Here is a 13,360-nt window from a genome sequence, read left to right on the forward strand (position 1 = left end):
CCCCCTTCATCCTAATTGGTACCTATTATCTAAATGATCTTGCCTGGTTAGATTTCGGTGCAAAAATAGGAAATCTGAAAATTAAATTTTTTTAAATATATATAGTACCTACATATATGGTACCGCTATCTAGCGATGAAAGTCATTGACGGATTTTCACACGTACACAAATACTTTTCATCAAAAAATGTAAAGCAAATATATTTCAATCAAATAACGAAAAGAATTATATGCATTTTTAAATTGTATTATTGTATAACGACAACCTATAACTACGGTATTTATACCATGCTATAACTTACATCATCAGAGTTAAAATATCGATAAAAAAAAACTCCAACAAAACATAAGGTACTTAATAGGATATGATATTTGACCACAAAATGGTTTCTCTATTAAAAGCTGTACCATTATTTATAAATTTGTTATTTTATTTATAATCAATGGTTGTAATTAAAAAATCTGAAACAAATTTATTCTTTCGAGAAACTTTATAACCTCTACAATCTACATAACTTTAAAAATAGGTAATCATTTGTTGATTTTTTTCTAGTATAACATATTTTGTACACTGAATGTTACCACTACACAACTATAACAAATAAATAATTTTGATTGTCAAAATGCTCGTACTTACTTTTTAAGTTATATTTACACGATGCAATTATTTCATAGTTGTTCACAAGTTCAAAGTAACCATTGACGCGAATAGTAATTTTTCTTTACTTGCACTTAATACTCAATAAATATTATTATTTATTAGAACAATACAAAACTAATAAAAAATAAAATAAAGTAGGTAGTTAATTAAAACATTATTACTAAGCTAACAACTATTTCGAAAAACAACAAATTTTTCAATTTTTCAATTTTAAAAACTAAACGCAACTAAGAACGACAATTTTTTCACACGGGTTCAGATTCAGTGCCTTAAAATATAAAATGTCGTTATGAAAAAAAAATATATGTATTGATACATTAAGTACAAAACTGTATTTATTCCATGTAATTACACACCTACCTAGGTATATAGCTCCAAGTCTACAAATCCTAGTCAGAGAATGCTTTAAGAAGAGGTTCGTTCAAATATAATAAATGGTATAATAATATAGGTACATAATAGTAAAATCTTCTATTCCCTAGTCCCTATAAAATATAAATAATATTTATTAGTTTATTACCAAGAGGATAACTAGGTAGATACTTGACGACCAGTGGTATAACAGGGGGGGGGGTTAGGTATCGTATCGCCGTACTGGTATCCTCCGTGGTCCGTGACCTTTTTTTTTTTAAAAAAAAACTACATTTATTGCAGCTCTGGAAGGAGATGCGTATGATAAATATTAAATACAATTTTTTTTTGGTTGGGGGGGAGGTTAATGTAAAAACATTTCATCCCCCCCCAAACATGACCAAATTTCGTTACTATGTCTGCGACATATTTGTCAGTTTTTGGCATAGAAAACCATTGCCCATTGGAATAAACAATAATTAATGCTTAATGGAACTATCAACTAATCATGGTACTCATACTACTGGAACCACAGACATTATTAACAATTGTTAACCAGTAACCACGATTATTGAATGGCAATAAATATGTTTCATGGCTTAAGATTATCTTAAGCCATGGCCCGAAGTCACAACTAAAAAAGGAGATTATAAAATCGACGCCGACGTATATTCGATCTCCTCGAATCAACGACTATCAACTTGTTATCAATTTCCCGCGTCGTATGTTTGCGATATAACATTGTGTTTACAAATTTGTATTTCATACAACTGCTGGCTGTATGCGTTAGACGTTAGTGCATTATTTATTTTCTTTACATTCCCCACTTGGATAAACTTTTACATTTAAAACTGTCCATGTTTTGAGTATTGACTATTGAGAAGTTTTTCATTCAATATATACTTAAATATGGATTTGGAATTCCAAGATGTTCGTGCTGAGGTTAAGGGTATTATGGTAAGTAGTATTTTCCATTGTGTTATTGTGGTTAGATGAAATTGTCATACTATGTCATGTGGTTATCCGTTTAATGAAGAATATTTTAACAGTAGAAAATATATTTTAATTTTAATAAACTTATCATGGTTTCACAATGTAATTTAAGATATTATTTTCTTTAAAAATACCAGTCACTGTATTAGGTATGATCATTTTTATGAGATATAATTTTCTCATGACTAAAATGATTTATTAAATCAAATGTTTAGTTAACAATAAAAAAATAAAATTAATGAAAACCAATTTATCATGTAATAAACTTAACCAAAAAAATATGACAATAAAATTTGTATACAATATTTTTTTTGTATTAAATCAGTAATTTAAAATTTGATATTATTACATATATTATAGTTCCAAACTTCTAAGGTAACTCATGAATAAAATGTACATTAACTAACCCCTGATTAGTTCATATATATGAAATGTTATGATATCCTATAAAAGTAAATAACTTTCGTTGATTAAAATTTAATTGTATTGCTCAAGTCAACATATTTAAAAATAATTTGATGGATATTTATCTATTAATATGTTAAATGATATTATACCATTTATAATAATACATGGATATATAATATTATAAATGTAGTTTTTTGTGTTGAATACATTTTTAATGTCTTAAATATAAGTATTAGTATAAATATAAAAATTATCGTTTGATAATTTATTTCAAATTTTTAATCTAATATAGGTATTATTGATTTTGATTATGTATGTATTTATTTCAGTGCACTGGAAGACTAAAATTTACTGAGCAAAATATTGTATTTAAAAATGTAAAAACTGGTAAAGTGGAACAATTAACATCATCTGATATAGAATTTGTTAATTGGCAAAAATTAGTTGGTACTTGTGGTATCAGAATCTTTTTAAAAAATGGTAATCTTCATCGATACTGTGGCTTCAATGAGTCTGTAAGTATAATATTACTTTATTTATGTATATATATTATCTTAAAAAAATGATTTTCTTATTTTATAGGATCAAGATAAAATTGCCAAGTATTTCAAAAACACATATCGCTTAGATATGTTAGAAAAAGAACTAGCCATTAAGGGCTGGAATTGGGGTAGTACTAAATTTAATGGATCAATATTGAGTTTTGATATTGGTAATCTAACTGCTTTTGAAATACCTTTAAACAACGTATCACAGTGTACTACTGGCAAAAATGAAGTTACATTAGAATTTCATCAGGTAAAATAAAAGAATATTTTGAATCTTACAGTGACATAAACTTATTTGATTGATTAATGACTAATACTTAGAAATTTAAGGTATAAACTAAAACTTACAGCATAATTTTAATATTACTATGCAATTTAAACTGTCATTCTTTGGTTAATTTTAAGCTCAGTTTGAGTGTTCAGTTTTAATGACAATTAACTGAATTATTAAGTTGTGTACCTACTTGATATCATAATTTATATATGTGTTTATGGTTTTATAGAACGATGAAACACCAGTCAGTCTATGCGAAATGAGATTCCATATTCCATCTGCTGAGCTTGCAGGTGACCAAGATCCAGTAGATGCATTCCATGATCAAGTTATGAAACAAGCCAGTGTTATATCAATATCTGGTGATGCGATTGCTATATTCAGGGAAATGCAATGTCTTACTCCTCGGTGATTAATATTAAAAAAATTAATTTATAGTTATAAACTGAAAAATGTACATTACTTATATCATTTAAAATATTATTTTAGTGGTCGATATGATATAAAAGTTTTTCAAACATTTTTCCAACTTCACGGTAAAACGTTTGATTACAAAATTCCAATGACTACTGTTCTTCGTTTGTTTATATTACCACACAAAGATGGTCGTCAAATATTTTTTGTTGTCAGTTTGGATCCACCTATTAAACAAGGCCAAACAAGATACCATTATTTAGTATTATTATTTAATATGGAAGAAGAAACATCAATTGAACTCCCATTCACTGAGTAAGTTTAGTATACAAATTATTTATATTAGTCCTAATCAGTGGCGTATTTATATATATATATATATATTTTTTTTTTTTGAGGGGGGAAATTTACTAAAATTGTCGATGCAAAATATCTCAGCATTTATTACTTACTGATAAAGTTATAAATGAAAAATCACAATTATAACTATATAAATATAAGCTTTTAAAATTGGGAGGAGGAGATATTATGTCTCCCTGTAAATACGCCACTGAACTTAATAATTATTATTCAAGCTAACATCAGGTTTATCTTTTTTAACATGAATGTATTTAAATTCATTTTTAGTGAAGAAATAGAAACAAAATACGCAGGAAAGTTAACCAAAGAACTATCTGGTCCTACTTATGAAGTTCTTGCTCAAGTTATGAAAGCTATTGTGAATAGAAAAATAACAACACCGGCTAGTTTTAAAGGGTAATAATATATTATTATAAATTTATAAACAAATTATCAAATGCAGAATCTAAAAATCAGCATACATTAAAAGTATATTCAAGGTGATTCTCCATCAAAAAACACCCATTGTTTCAGCAACTAAGTTTTTGAAAACTAAAATATTTAAGTTGATTATTGATCTGTATGACACCATGTGTTTTAAAAATTTTGGCATATTAAAATTAAATTTCTGATTAGTAGTTAATTAGTTATAAATGTTATAACTTTTAAAGTTTAAACAAGTCAAGTGCCACTCCATTCTGTTCATCTAAATTTAAAATATTTAAAGCTACTAAATCTAATTGTCCAAAATTAAATTATTTTATCTATCTGAGTACTCCAAAAAGTAAAAAAAGAAATAATACATTTATGGAGTAATTCAAAAAAGTAAAAAACTTAAATAATATTGTTTTGTCTATGACATATATTTATGTAAAAAAATATTTTCAAAGACCTTAAGGGGCCGCTACACCAGCATTTGTTTTCTCTGTCTATCTCCCACATAATATAGGAACAAAAATACTCCGTATCTCCACGATTACGACCGTCTGGTTTAGTGCAAAAGCACCTATAATATATTTTATAAAGAAGAGTATTTCCTATGCATTGACCAGATAGATTTTTAATATTTGGAATTTTGAATAAATTATTTATGGTTAAAAATAATCAAAATAATTTTAAATTAAAGTATACTTATATTTATAAAAATGTAAATATAAAAAATCTATCCAATCAATGCATAGGAAAAACTCTACTTTATAAAATATAAAATAGGTGCTTTTGCCCTTAATTGAACCAGAGAGTCGTAATCATAGAAATACGGAGTATCTTTATTCTTATATTATGTGGAAGATAGACAGAGAAAACAAATGCTGGTGTAGCAGCCTCTTAATAGCTTATGAAATTATGAATTTTCTTTAATGAAAGAATCACTAAGTATCTATGAATTGGTATATTATCCATAGTAACTCATAGTTTTGTAGATGCATAATATTTATAAAAAATATGTTATAATACAATTAATAAGATCAAATAAAAATATACTGTATAATATGCTTGTATTTTCATATTTGATAATTTGAATGTTTTGTTTTGGGGTATTGTGCCTTCCACTATTTTTGAGTATTTGCTAATTTTTTTATCATAAAAATATTTTTATATTTCAGTTAACTTAACTTCTTTGTTTAAAAAAAAAAAAAAATTATAGGAAATAAATATAAGAAAAGAATAAAAATATTAACTTATGGATTTTAAATAGAATCTTGTATACCATTTTTAAGCATTATGTATTAAAATTAAAATTGTTTTAAATTTTAGCTACAAAATATTTTAAAAATTTTGGTTTTAACAAATTTCATCAACCAAGGGCTTTGATCACTTTTAAAATAAGAATTGTCAAAAAAATATTAACAAAATTGATTTTCAAAAGCTGTTGTGTAAAAATTGCCATTTTATCTTAATTTTTTTTCTGGTTATTTTCCTATTATATGCATTTTTACCAATTTAAACTAATAAAAATTATTGTTATGAACTTCATATTAGCATTCTTGATAGTCGCTGGACCACTGATAATTCTCTGAATCTCTTGGCCAATCCAGCTATTGATGTATGTTTGTTTAATATTAATTAAATATCTGAATTGTATAAATTCAACTAAACTTTTTTTTTTATTAAAACATATATTTACAATCTGTATCATTTATACAATAAGCAAATGTGATTAGTAGCAGAGGCTAACATAATTTAAATATGACATGATTTACATGAGGAGGAAGACTATCCATTGACAGAACCCTTGACAACTAAACTTAAATGACTGTTGTCCACAGTTTTATATTCCAAAATATTATTGTTATGGTAGGTTTTATAAGTCAGTGCTTCTCAAATTTTTTGTCTTGGCCCCCCTAAATTTAATGTAAAACTGTCAAGGCCCCCAAATCAAAATCATTAACTAATTTTTCAAAATTATATACTAAAATGCACAATATCGAGCAAAGAAACACGACTGTACTGCTACGGCTTTGCATCATTAAAATGATCATCATTGTCAATAGTCTAATCCAAATGACTCTAATATGAGGTAAACATTTCCGATGAAATTAACATTTTATTATTATTAAATAATAGTTATCTAACATTAGACTTTATCGACAATGATCATATGGTCAGTTATTTAATAACTAAATGACCAAAAATATTTTAACTAAAATAAATATTTCACGGCCCACAGCTTGAGAAGCACTGTTATAACTTATAAGTAATAGTTAAACACTAGTAAAATAATAAAGAGTAATTTATAAAATATGTACATATTATGATTAAATCACTAATGTTTATTTGTATTTGATAGTACAAAAATAAGTATTGTATAATTGTTTTTAAATATTAAATATAAGACGTTATTCTATATAAACTATGCATATAATATAAGTATATAACTTTGGTATGTGTAATTTATTTATTATTAAATATTAAAATGTCAGTCAAAATTATGTATTTAATATACTATTGTAATTAATTATATTAGTGTTGTAAACAAATTAATTTATTGAAAATTATATTTATTATTTTCTCAGTCATTCTGGAACGTCCGCAATTGGCTGTTCATATAAAGCTGCTGCTGGCTATGTTTATCCACTTGAAAGAGGCTTTATTTACATACATAAGCCCCCTATACACATCCGATTTGAAGAAATTTCTAGTGTTAATTTTGCTAGAGGTGGAGGTAGTACAAGGTCTTTTGACTTCGAAATTGAGCTGAAAAATGGAGTTATACATACATTTAGTAGCATAGAAAAAGAAGAATATGGAAGTCTTTATGATTTCATCAATGCCAAAAAACTGAGAGTGAAAAACACTGGAAAATCAGTAATAAAATTAATGTTGTTTTTTTTTTTTTAATTATCATTTACACAACTTTAAACATTATCATTAGGATAAACCTGCTTACACCGGAGATGACTATGGTGACTCTGACAATGAAGCAGAACCTGATGCTTATTTGGCCCGAGTTAAACGTGAAGGACAAGAACGTGATGAAGATGATGATGATGATTCAGATGAGAGTACAGATGAAGATTTCAACCCTGAAGGACAAGAGAGTGATGTTGCTGAAGAGTAAGTTTTATTTAATATATTTTGAAAATGTACACATATTGCTTTTGTTATAGGTTTGATAGTAATCCATCTACCACAGAATCAGAATCTGGTAATGAAGAAGGAGGTAGCAGTGAAAAAAAGGAAAAGAAAGAAAAGAAAAGAAAAGATAAAAAACCTAAATCAGCTAAAACTATTGTAAGTTTGGTTAAAAATAAGGGTTTTATAGGTATTAACATAGGATATAATAAATTAATACTACAAGTATTCATTAAACACTGGATTAGTAACAAATGTTTCTATTGTCTCGAATATATTATTAAATATATTTAAATATTTTTTTATCGATCAGTATAATAATAATGAGATATTATTGAATTTAAAGAAATCCATTACTACCTCCTTTTTTTTTTTTTAAGAAAAAACTACTTTTCATTATTATGTTATAAACAATATAAAAATAACTGATATACAGAATCTTAGTGTCAGGTTTGACTCAAAAATAAATTTAAATCACAAAATAATAAGAATAAAGTTATCAGAACAAGCTTTTTAAGTGTACATGTGTAAAGACATCTATGATGATCATGCACTAAAATTATTATAATTCACTTTAGTTTTTCCTTGCCTAAAACCTAAAATATGTAATTATAATATGGCACTCTAACCCCATAACTTAAGATCATAATATTTCAAAAATACAAAACAATTCCTTACTATTTTTATGTTTTCAATCTAATTTGTTTAGGAAACTACTTTTTGACCATAACAATTAGTGTAGTTTTTTTCAATGAATTTTCTACCTTATTGATCTAAAATATTAAATTTGAAATTTATTTACAAGATAATTTTTAGCTCATCAAGCAACTTTTTGATGAACTCCGTAAAAACATGTAAATGCATGAACTTCTAGGTCCTAGGTTATTACTATTATTTATTTTTTAAGTTATGTTTAATTATGCAAATGTTTAATGTATGTTTTTTAATTGAATTTCTATTACTAATGATTATTTTAACATAGTATTTGTATTATTTTTTATTTAGTCAGAAAAACCACGAAAGTCAAAAAAAGCTAAGAAACCTGACGATGGTAGACCAAAAAGAGCAGCAACAGCTTATATGATATGGTTTAATGAGGCACGTGATGAAATAAAATCTGATAATCCAGGAATTTCATTTGTTGAAATTGCGAAAAAAGGAGGTGAATTGTGGAAAAAAATGTCAACCAGTGAAAAATCGGTAAATAATTGCTCTTAATTAAAATTCATTACAAATTATTACATATTAACCCTTAGCTACACGCGCCATTTTTTTTTCAATAATTGCACGCGCGGTGTATTTTATACACCAATTTGTTTTACGCAGAAATCAATGTCGTATTGCATATATATTTGACTTTATTTACTAATAAAAGAACAAAATACTACTTAATATTGTTTAACATTTAATTATAAAAAAAAAAAATGAATAAAAAAAATTTTTGTTATTACTATATTATAATTGATAAAAGCAAAAATATCTTACTCGCGCGGTGTATTTCGTTCACCGATACAAAAATATTTTATACGAAGCTTGTTTGTGCGGCTACAAACATCAAATGACGACTGAAATGGATTAATAACTATTACATATTAGATAAGAAAAGGTTAGATTAGGAGAATAACTGAAAACAAATAAAAACTAAAATAGAACAAGATAAACAAAAATATTGGTGTACAAAATACACCAGCGCGTGTAGTTAAGGGTTAAAACATAGTGACATGCATTACATTATTAAAAAATTCTGGGTATTGATAAACAATAACAATAATGTATATCATTATTAGTAAAAAACCAAATTAAAAAACATAGTCATATTTTAATCAATGATGTTGATAAAATAACAAAAATGCAAGATTACACTCGATAGCAGTTATTTGATAGACATGGGTAAATTGAGAGCCTTAAAGACTTTAAAACTTATATTATTATGTAAATATTGTTTCAAAATATTGCTTTAATATTGCTATTAAATAGTTCAATTTTTTAATTTTTCAAATTGTTTTTGTGTATAACTATAAAACTATCACTGAATGAAAATTGTTTAAAAGTTTAATTAATAAATGTAATATAAAATATAAATATACCTATAATACCAATTATTTTTTACAATATTATATTGTCTACATAGAATTATTTAATTTAATGTTGTAGATTTTAAATATTAAAATGTTTTTAATGAAATTTGTTATTTATGCAGAAATATGAAGAAAAAGCAGCTAAATCTAAAGAAGAATATATGAAAGCTATGAAAGAATTTAAAGAATCTGGTGGAGGAACAGAATCATCTAAGGAATCTAAAAAATTGTCAAAGAAACCTTCTTCACAGAAAAAAGTTTCAACACCTGTGAAGAGTGGTTCATTCATTTCAAAAGAGTTTATTGAGTCTGACGATGATTCATCTTTGAGTGAAAGTGATGATAAAAGCAATAATAAAACAAAATCTAAAAAGGTTAGTTAATTATATTCTATTCAACATTGCAATATAGTGTTAGGATGTGTTAGTATAATATATTAATATGTAATTTTATTTAAATTAACTAACTCATAAATTCAAAAAATACCTATGATAAACAATTTAAATTAATGAAAAAAATGTTTTATTAATGTTGATTGACATCGTAATTAATTCTTAGGATTTATATTAGTCTTGTAAAAATCTTGATTACCAATTGTTAATTGTTTATTTTAATATTTTCAAACAAAAGTATATATAGATACAGTGAGTTCCGCTTAATGTGATCACATTGGTTCGGATCATTTTGATTCTATTAAACGGTTGATTCCATAAAACATTTTTTTTTAATATAATATATACATGATTTTTAATTATTTAAAAATAGATAAATAATAATGTATGTACATATTGAACCTATAACTTTTGGAACAACTGAAAAGTATCGTTTTTGACATGTTTTTGAATAGCTCCTTTTAACTTTTTCAAAACAATTCTTGTTTCTTTTTAGTGGAAGTTCAAAATACCATTAAACGATAAAAATGTTCTCAAAAATGATTCAATTATCCGGTACTTGATGATTCTTATAAAAATCTAATTTAACATTAATAACATAAGAACTGGTTTGGGATTTTCAATTTTGATTTCAATAAATGTTTGAGTTTATAAACCAATGATCACATTAAGCGGAACTCTATAATGTTATCCTTCATTATTATATACATCTTCACTTGATGTTTATAAAAAAGATTTATTGATTTTAAAGGGGATGGGTCAAAGTATTTCATAAAAATTATTCAACTTATTATAAGATAGTTAAGAGTATTCGTGAGTTCGTGATCCATTGTCGTTAAACCGATATTAATCCAATTAAACTACATATCTATAGTCAAAATTTTCAAACAAAAAAAATTAGCTATTAGATTCTTTTTATTTTAGGAATCCTATTGACTGTATCATAATGTTGTAATGTGACAGATATATACTGCTTTATTTGTAGTTGAGTACATTTAATACAATTTAAATTGAGAAAAATAGTGAATGTAATATATTATATTTTAACACAAATTTAATTTTTGAAATTACAAATGGTAATTTAACTGAATTGAATTGTATAAACTCTGTAAAATCATGTTTGAAACAGACAGGTTCTATTCTGTATAAAATGGATAGTAATTGGACTTGGCACAATATTGTATGTGTGCGATTTATATCACGTTAAGCCACTATCATAATAATCAACTCAAAATTTGTTTCGTTATAAAATTATATTTCTTAAGTAAAGTTTTTAATATATTATGATCTGAAAACTGATTTAAAAAAATGTGGGCAAGTGGGTATCGCTCTGCTGTATAGTAGAGATGGGAGAGAGTAGGTCACTATAGTCTATAATGGATGTGTTATTTGAATGTAATGACAGGTATCATTGTTTACGAAAAACGATTCTGAACGGAGATGATTTGTCAGTCTAGAATAATTAATAGGATATATTATATTATTACCTGTATTTAATCGTAATATATTGTAATTTTACGTGATTTCGTAAAAAAATAAATTTCATACGCTCATAAAATTATTTCTATATTGACGTTAGAATTTATTTTATAGTTACTTGAAGGAAAACTTTATGAATTTTCAACTTCAAAATTCCTTGCAAATTTTCGCGATTTTAACATATCTCGTAAATATTTGAACTTTGAATGCTTTTCAACATAAATTGAGACTATCGATTTTTGATTTTTTTTTCACTACGATAAGTATAATTTATAATAAACCTTGTATTAAATTAATAAATTTTAATGATTTTTTGGATTGCCAAATTTTTTTTATAGGCATTTCAAAAAAAAAAAAACTTAGAAAAATCGAAAATTTCAAAGGTCTATAAATAGCTTAAAAAAAGTAAAAATATTTTGAAAATTTAATCGTAAATAGATAACGATTATATAAACATTTGTTGAAAATTTCAAGTATTTACAATGATTCGTTTTCGAGTTACAGCAAAATAAAAAAATCGATTTTGTCGAAAACTGATTATGCGTAAAAATTCCCGTTTTTCCGTCACTTTTTTAGGGTTTTTCTTAACGCTTTTGAAAACTACTGGAAATTTTTTATTTTTACCCCCCCCCCCCCCAAATACCAACTAGATGAATTTTCCTTTTCAAAGAGGGGCTGAAGTCAAAAATCAAAGCCTTATTTCTACTCCAAATCATGATGACAGACACAAAAAAAACATACATCATTGTAAAATCAATACATTCCTCACTTCGTTCAGAATCTAAAAATTTATAATACAATAAATTTGTTAATAAAACTTAAGAAAATGTATTACGGTAATACAATGACGGATGCCAATATTCAATTAATATGCACTGATTATGGACAGACATGTGCGATAGAAAGACCTTCTTGTTAACAATTTGTCACTAATGTTGTCTTCAAGCCTGCTGTACATTTTTCATTTTGTTGATACAATATATATTTTATGCACTATTCTTGAATATTGATTGTTATGCACATCAAACTCTGGCCATAAATAAAAAATAACTATTTTCTATCTCTAGAAATCTTCGGATGACTCAAGTGATGATAAAAAATCCCCAGTCAAATCTAAAAAAACAAAGGATGAATCTTCTAAATCAAAAAGAAAAAAGGTAATTTATATTTTTAACTAACTCATATTAAATTTTCAAAATGTTTAATTGTAAATGTGTCTAGGAGTCATCCGATGGATCAAGTGAAGAAGAAAAGTCAAAATCTATGAAAAAAAGTAAAAGTGATTCAGAAGATGATGATATAGATGAAAGTAGTGGAAGTGCTTCAGATGCTAGTGATTCCGATTAAATATTATTTTTTAGACCTGTATTAGCATACAACAAATTATAAGTTATTTATTATTTTTTGTGATCAATTTTTTTTTATTACAAAATTAAACAAAACATATTATTAATCCACGTTTAAATTTCATAAATCTAGTTGATTATGAATTATAATTATACCTGAGAATTGGTTTTATGTTTATTACTATTGAATAAAGTATTAATGGAATTATGTACAGTACATTTATGAAAAAAAAATTACATGTTATTATATATTGTTTTTTTTTTTGCGAAATGTTTTGATCAAAAATGTAAAAATAAAATAAATTTAATGATAACTGAAAATGTAATTATTAGTCATTACTTACCATGCATTGAAACTTTTTGAGACCTATTGAAGATTTAAAATTTAAATGTTAGTTAATCGATGAAGCCAGAAAATGTATCAGATTTATTTAACTCTATTGTATTTAAATAATAAAATATTTTGATCTAACCTTAACAGTTAGACTGAAATCTTAGACAATA

General features: G+C 25.4%; 1 protein-coding gene across 1 annotated transcript; it reads left to right on the forward strand.

Moving 5' to 3' along the window:
* The first annotated feature begins 1,751 nt into the window (after positions 1-1,751).
* On the forward strand, positions 1,752-13,177 carry LOC132921468 (FACT complex subunit Ssrp1). Its single transcript, XM_060984510.1, has 13 exons — positions 1,752-1,969; positions 2,743-2,928; positions 2,996-3,211; positions 3,465-3,643; positions 3,725-3,964; positions 4,277-4,405; positions 7,003-7,294; positions 7,362-7,543; positions 7,597-7,720; positions 8,567-8,761; positions 9,762-10,013; positions 12,578-12,667; positions 12,732-13,177. The coding sequence occupies exons 1-13, from the start codon at positions 1,922-1,924 to the stop codon at positions 12,855-12,857; spliced, it is 2,259 nt and encodes a 752-aa protein (XP_060840493.1). The 5' UTR covers positions 1,752-1,921; the 3' UTR covers positions 12,858-13,177.
* The last annotated feature ends 183 nt before the right edge of the window (positions 13,178-13,360 follow it).

This window comes from Rhopalosiphum padi, chromosome 2, assembly GCF_020882245.1.
Source record: "Rhopalosiphum padi isolate XX-2018 chromosome 2, ASM2088224v1, whole genome shotgun sequence".
NCBI classification, from domain to species: Eukaryota; Metazoa; Arthropoda; class Insecta; order Hemiptera; family Aphididae; genus Rhopalosiphum; species Rhopalosiphum padi.

Excerpts from the sequence above, each read along its gene's own strand:
- LOC132921468 (XM_060984510.1), top strand. The coding sequence starts at position 1,922 with ATGGATTTGGAATTCCAAGATGTTCGTGCTGAGGTTAAGGGTATTATG. Across the intron at positions 3,212-3,464 it reads TTACATTAGAATTTCATCAG|AACGATGAAACACCAGTCAG; the intron begins GTAAAATAAAAG and ends ATGGTTTTATAG. Across the intron at positions 4,406-7,002 it reads ACACCGGCTAGTTTTAAAGG|TCATTCTGGAACGTCCGCAA; the intron begins GTAATAATATAT and ends TTATTTTCTCAG.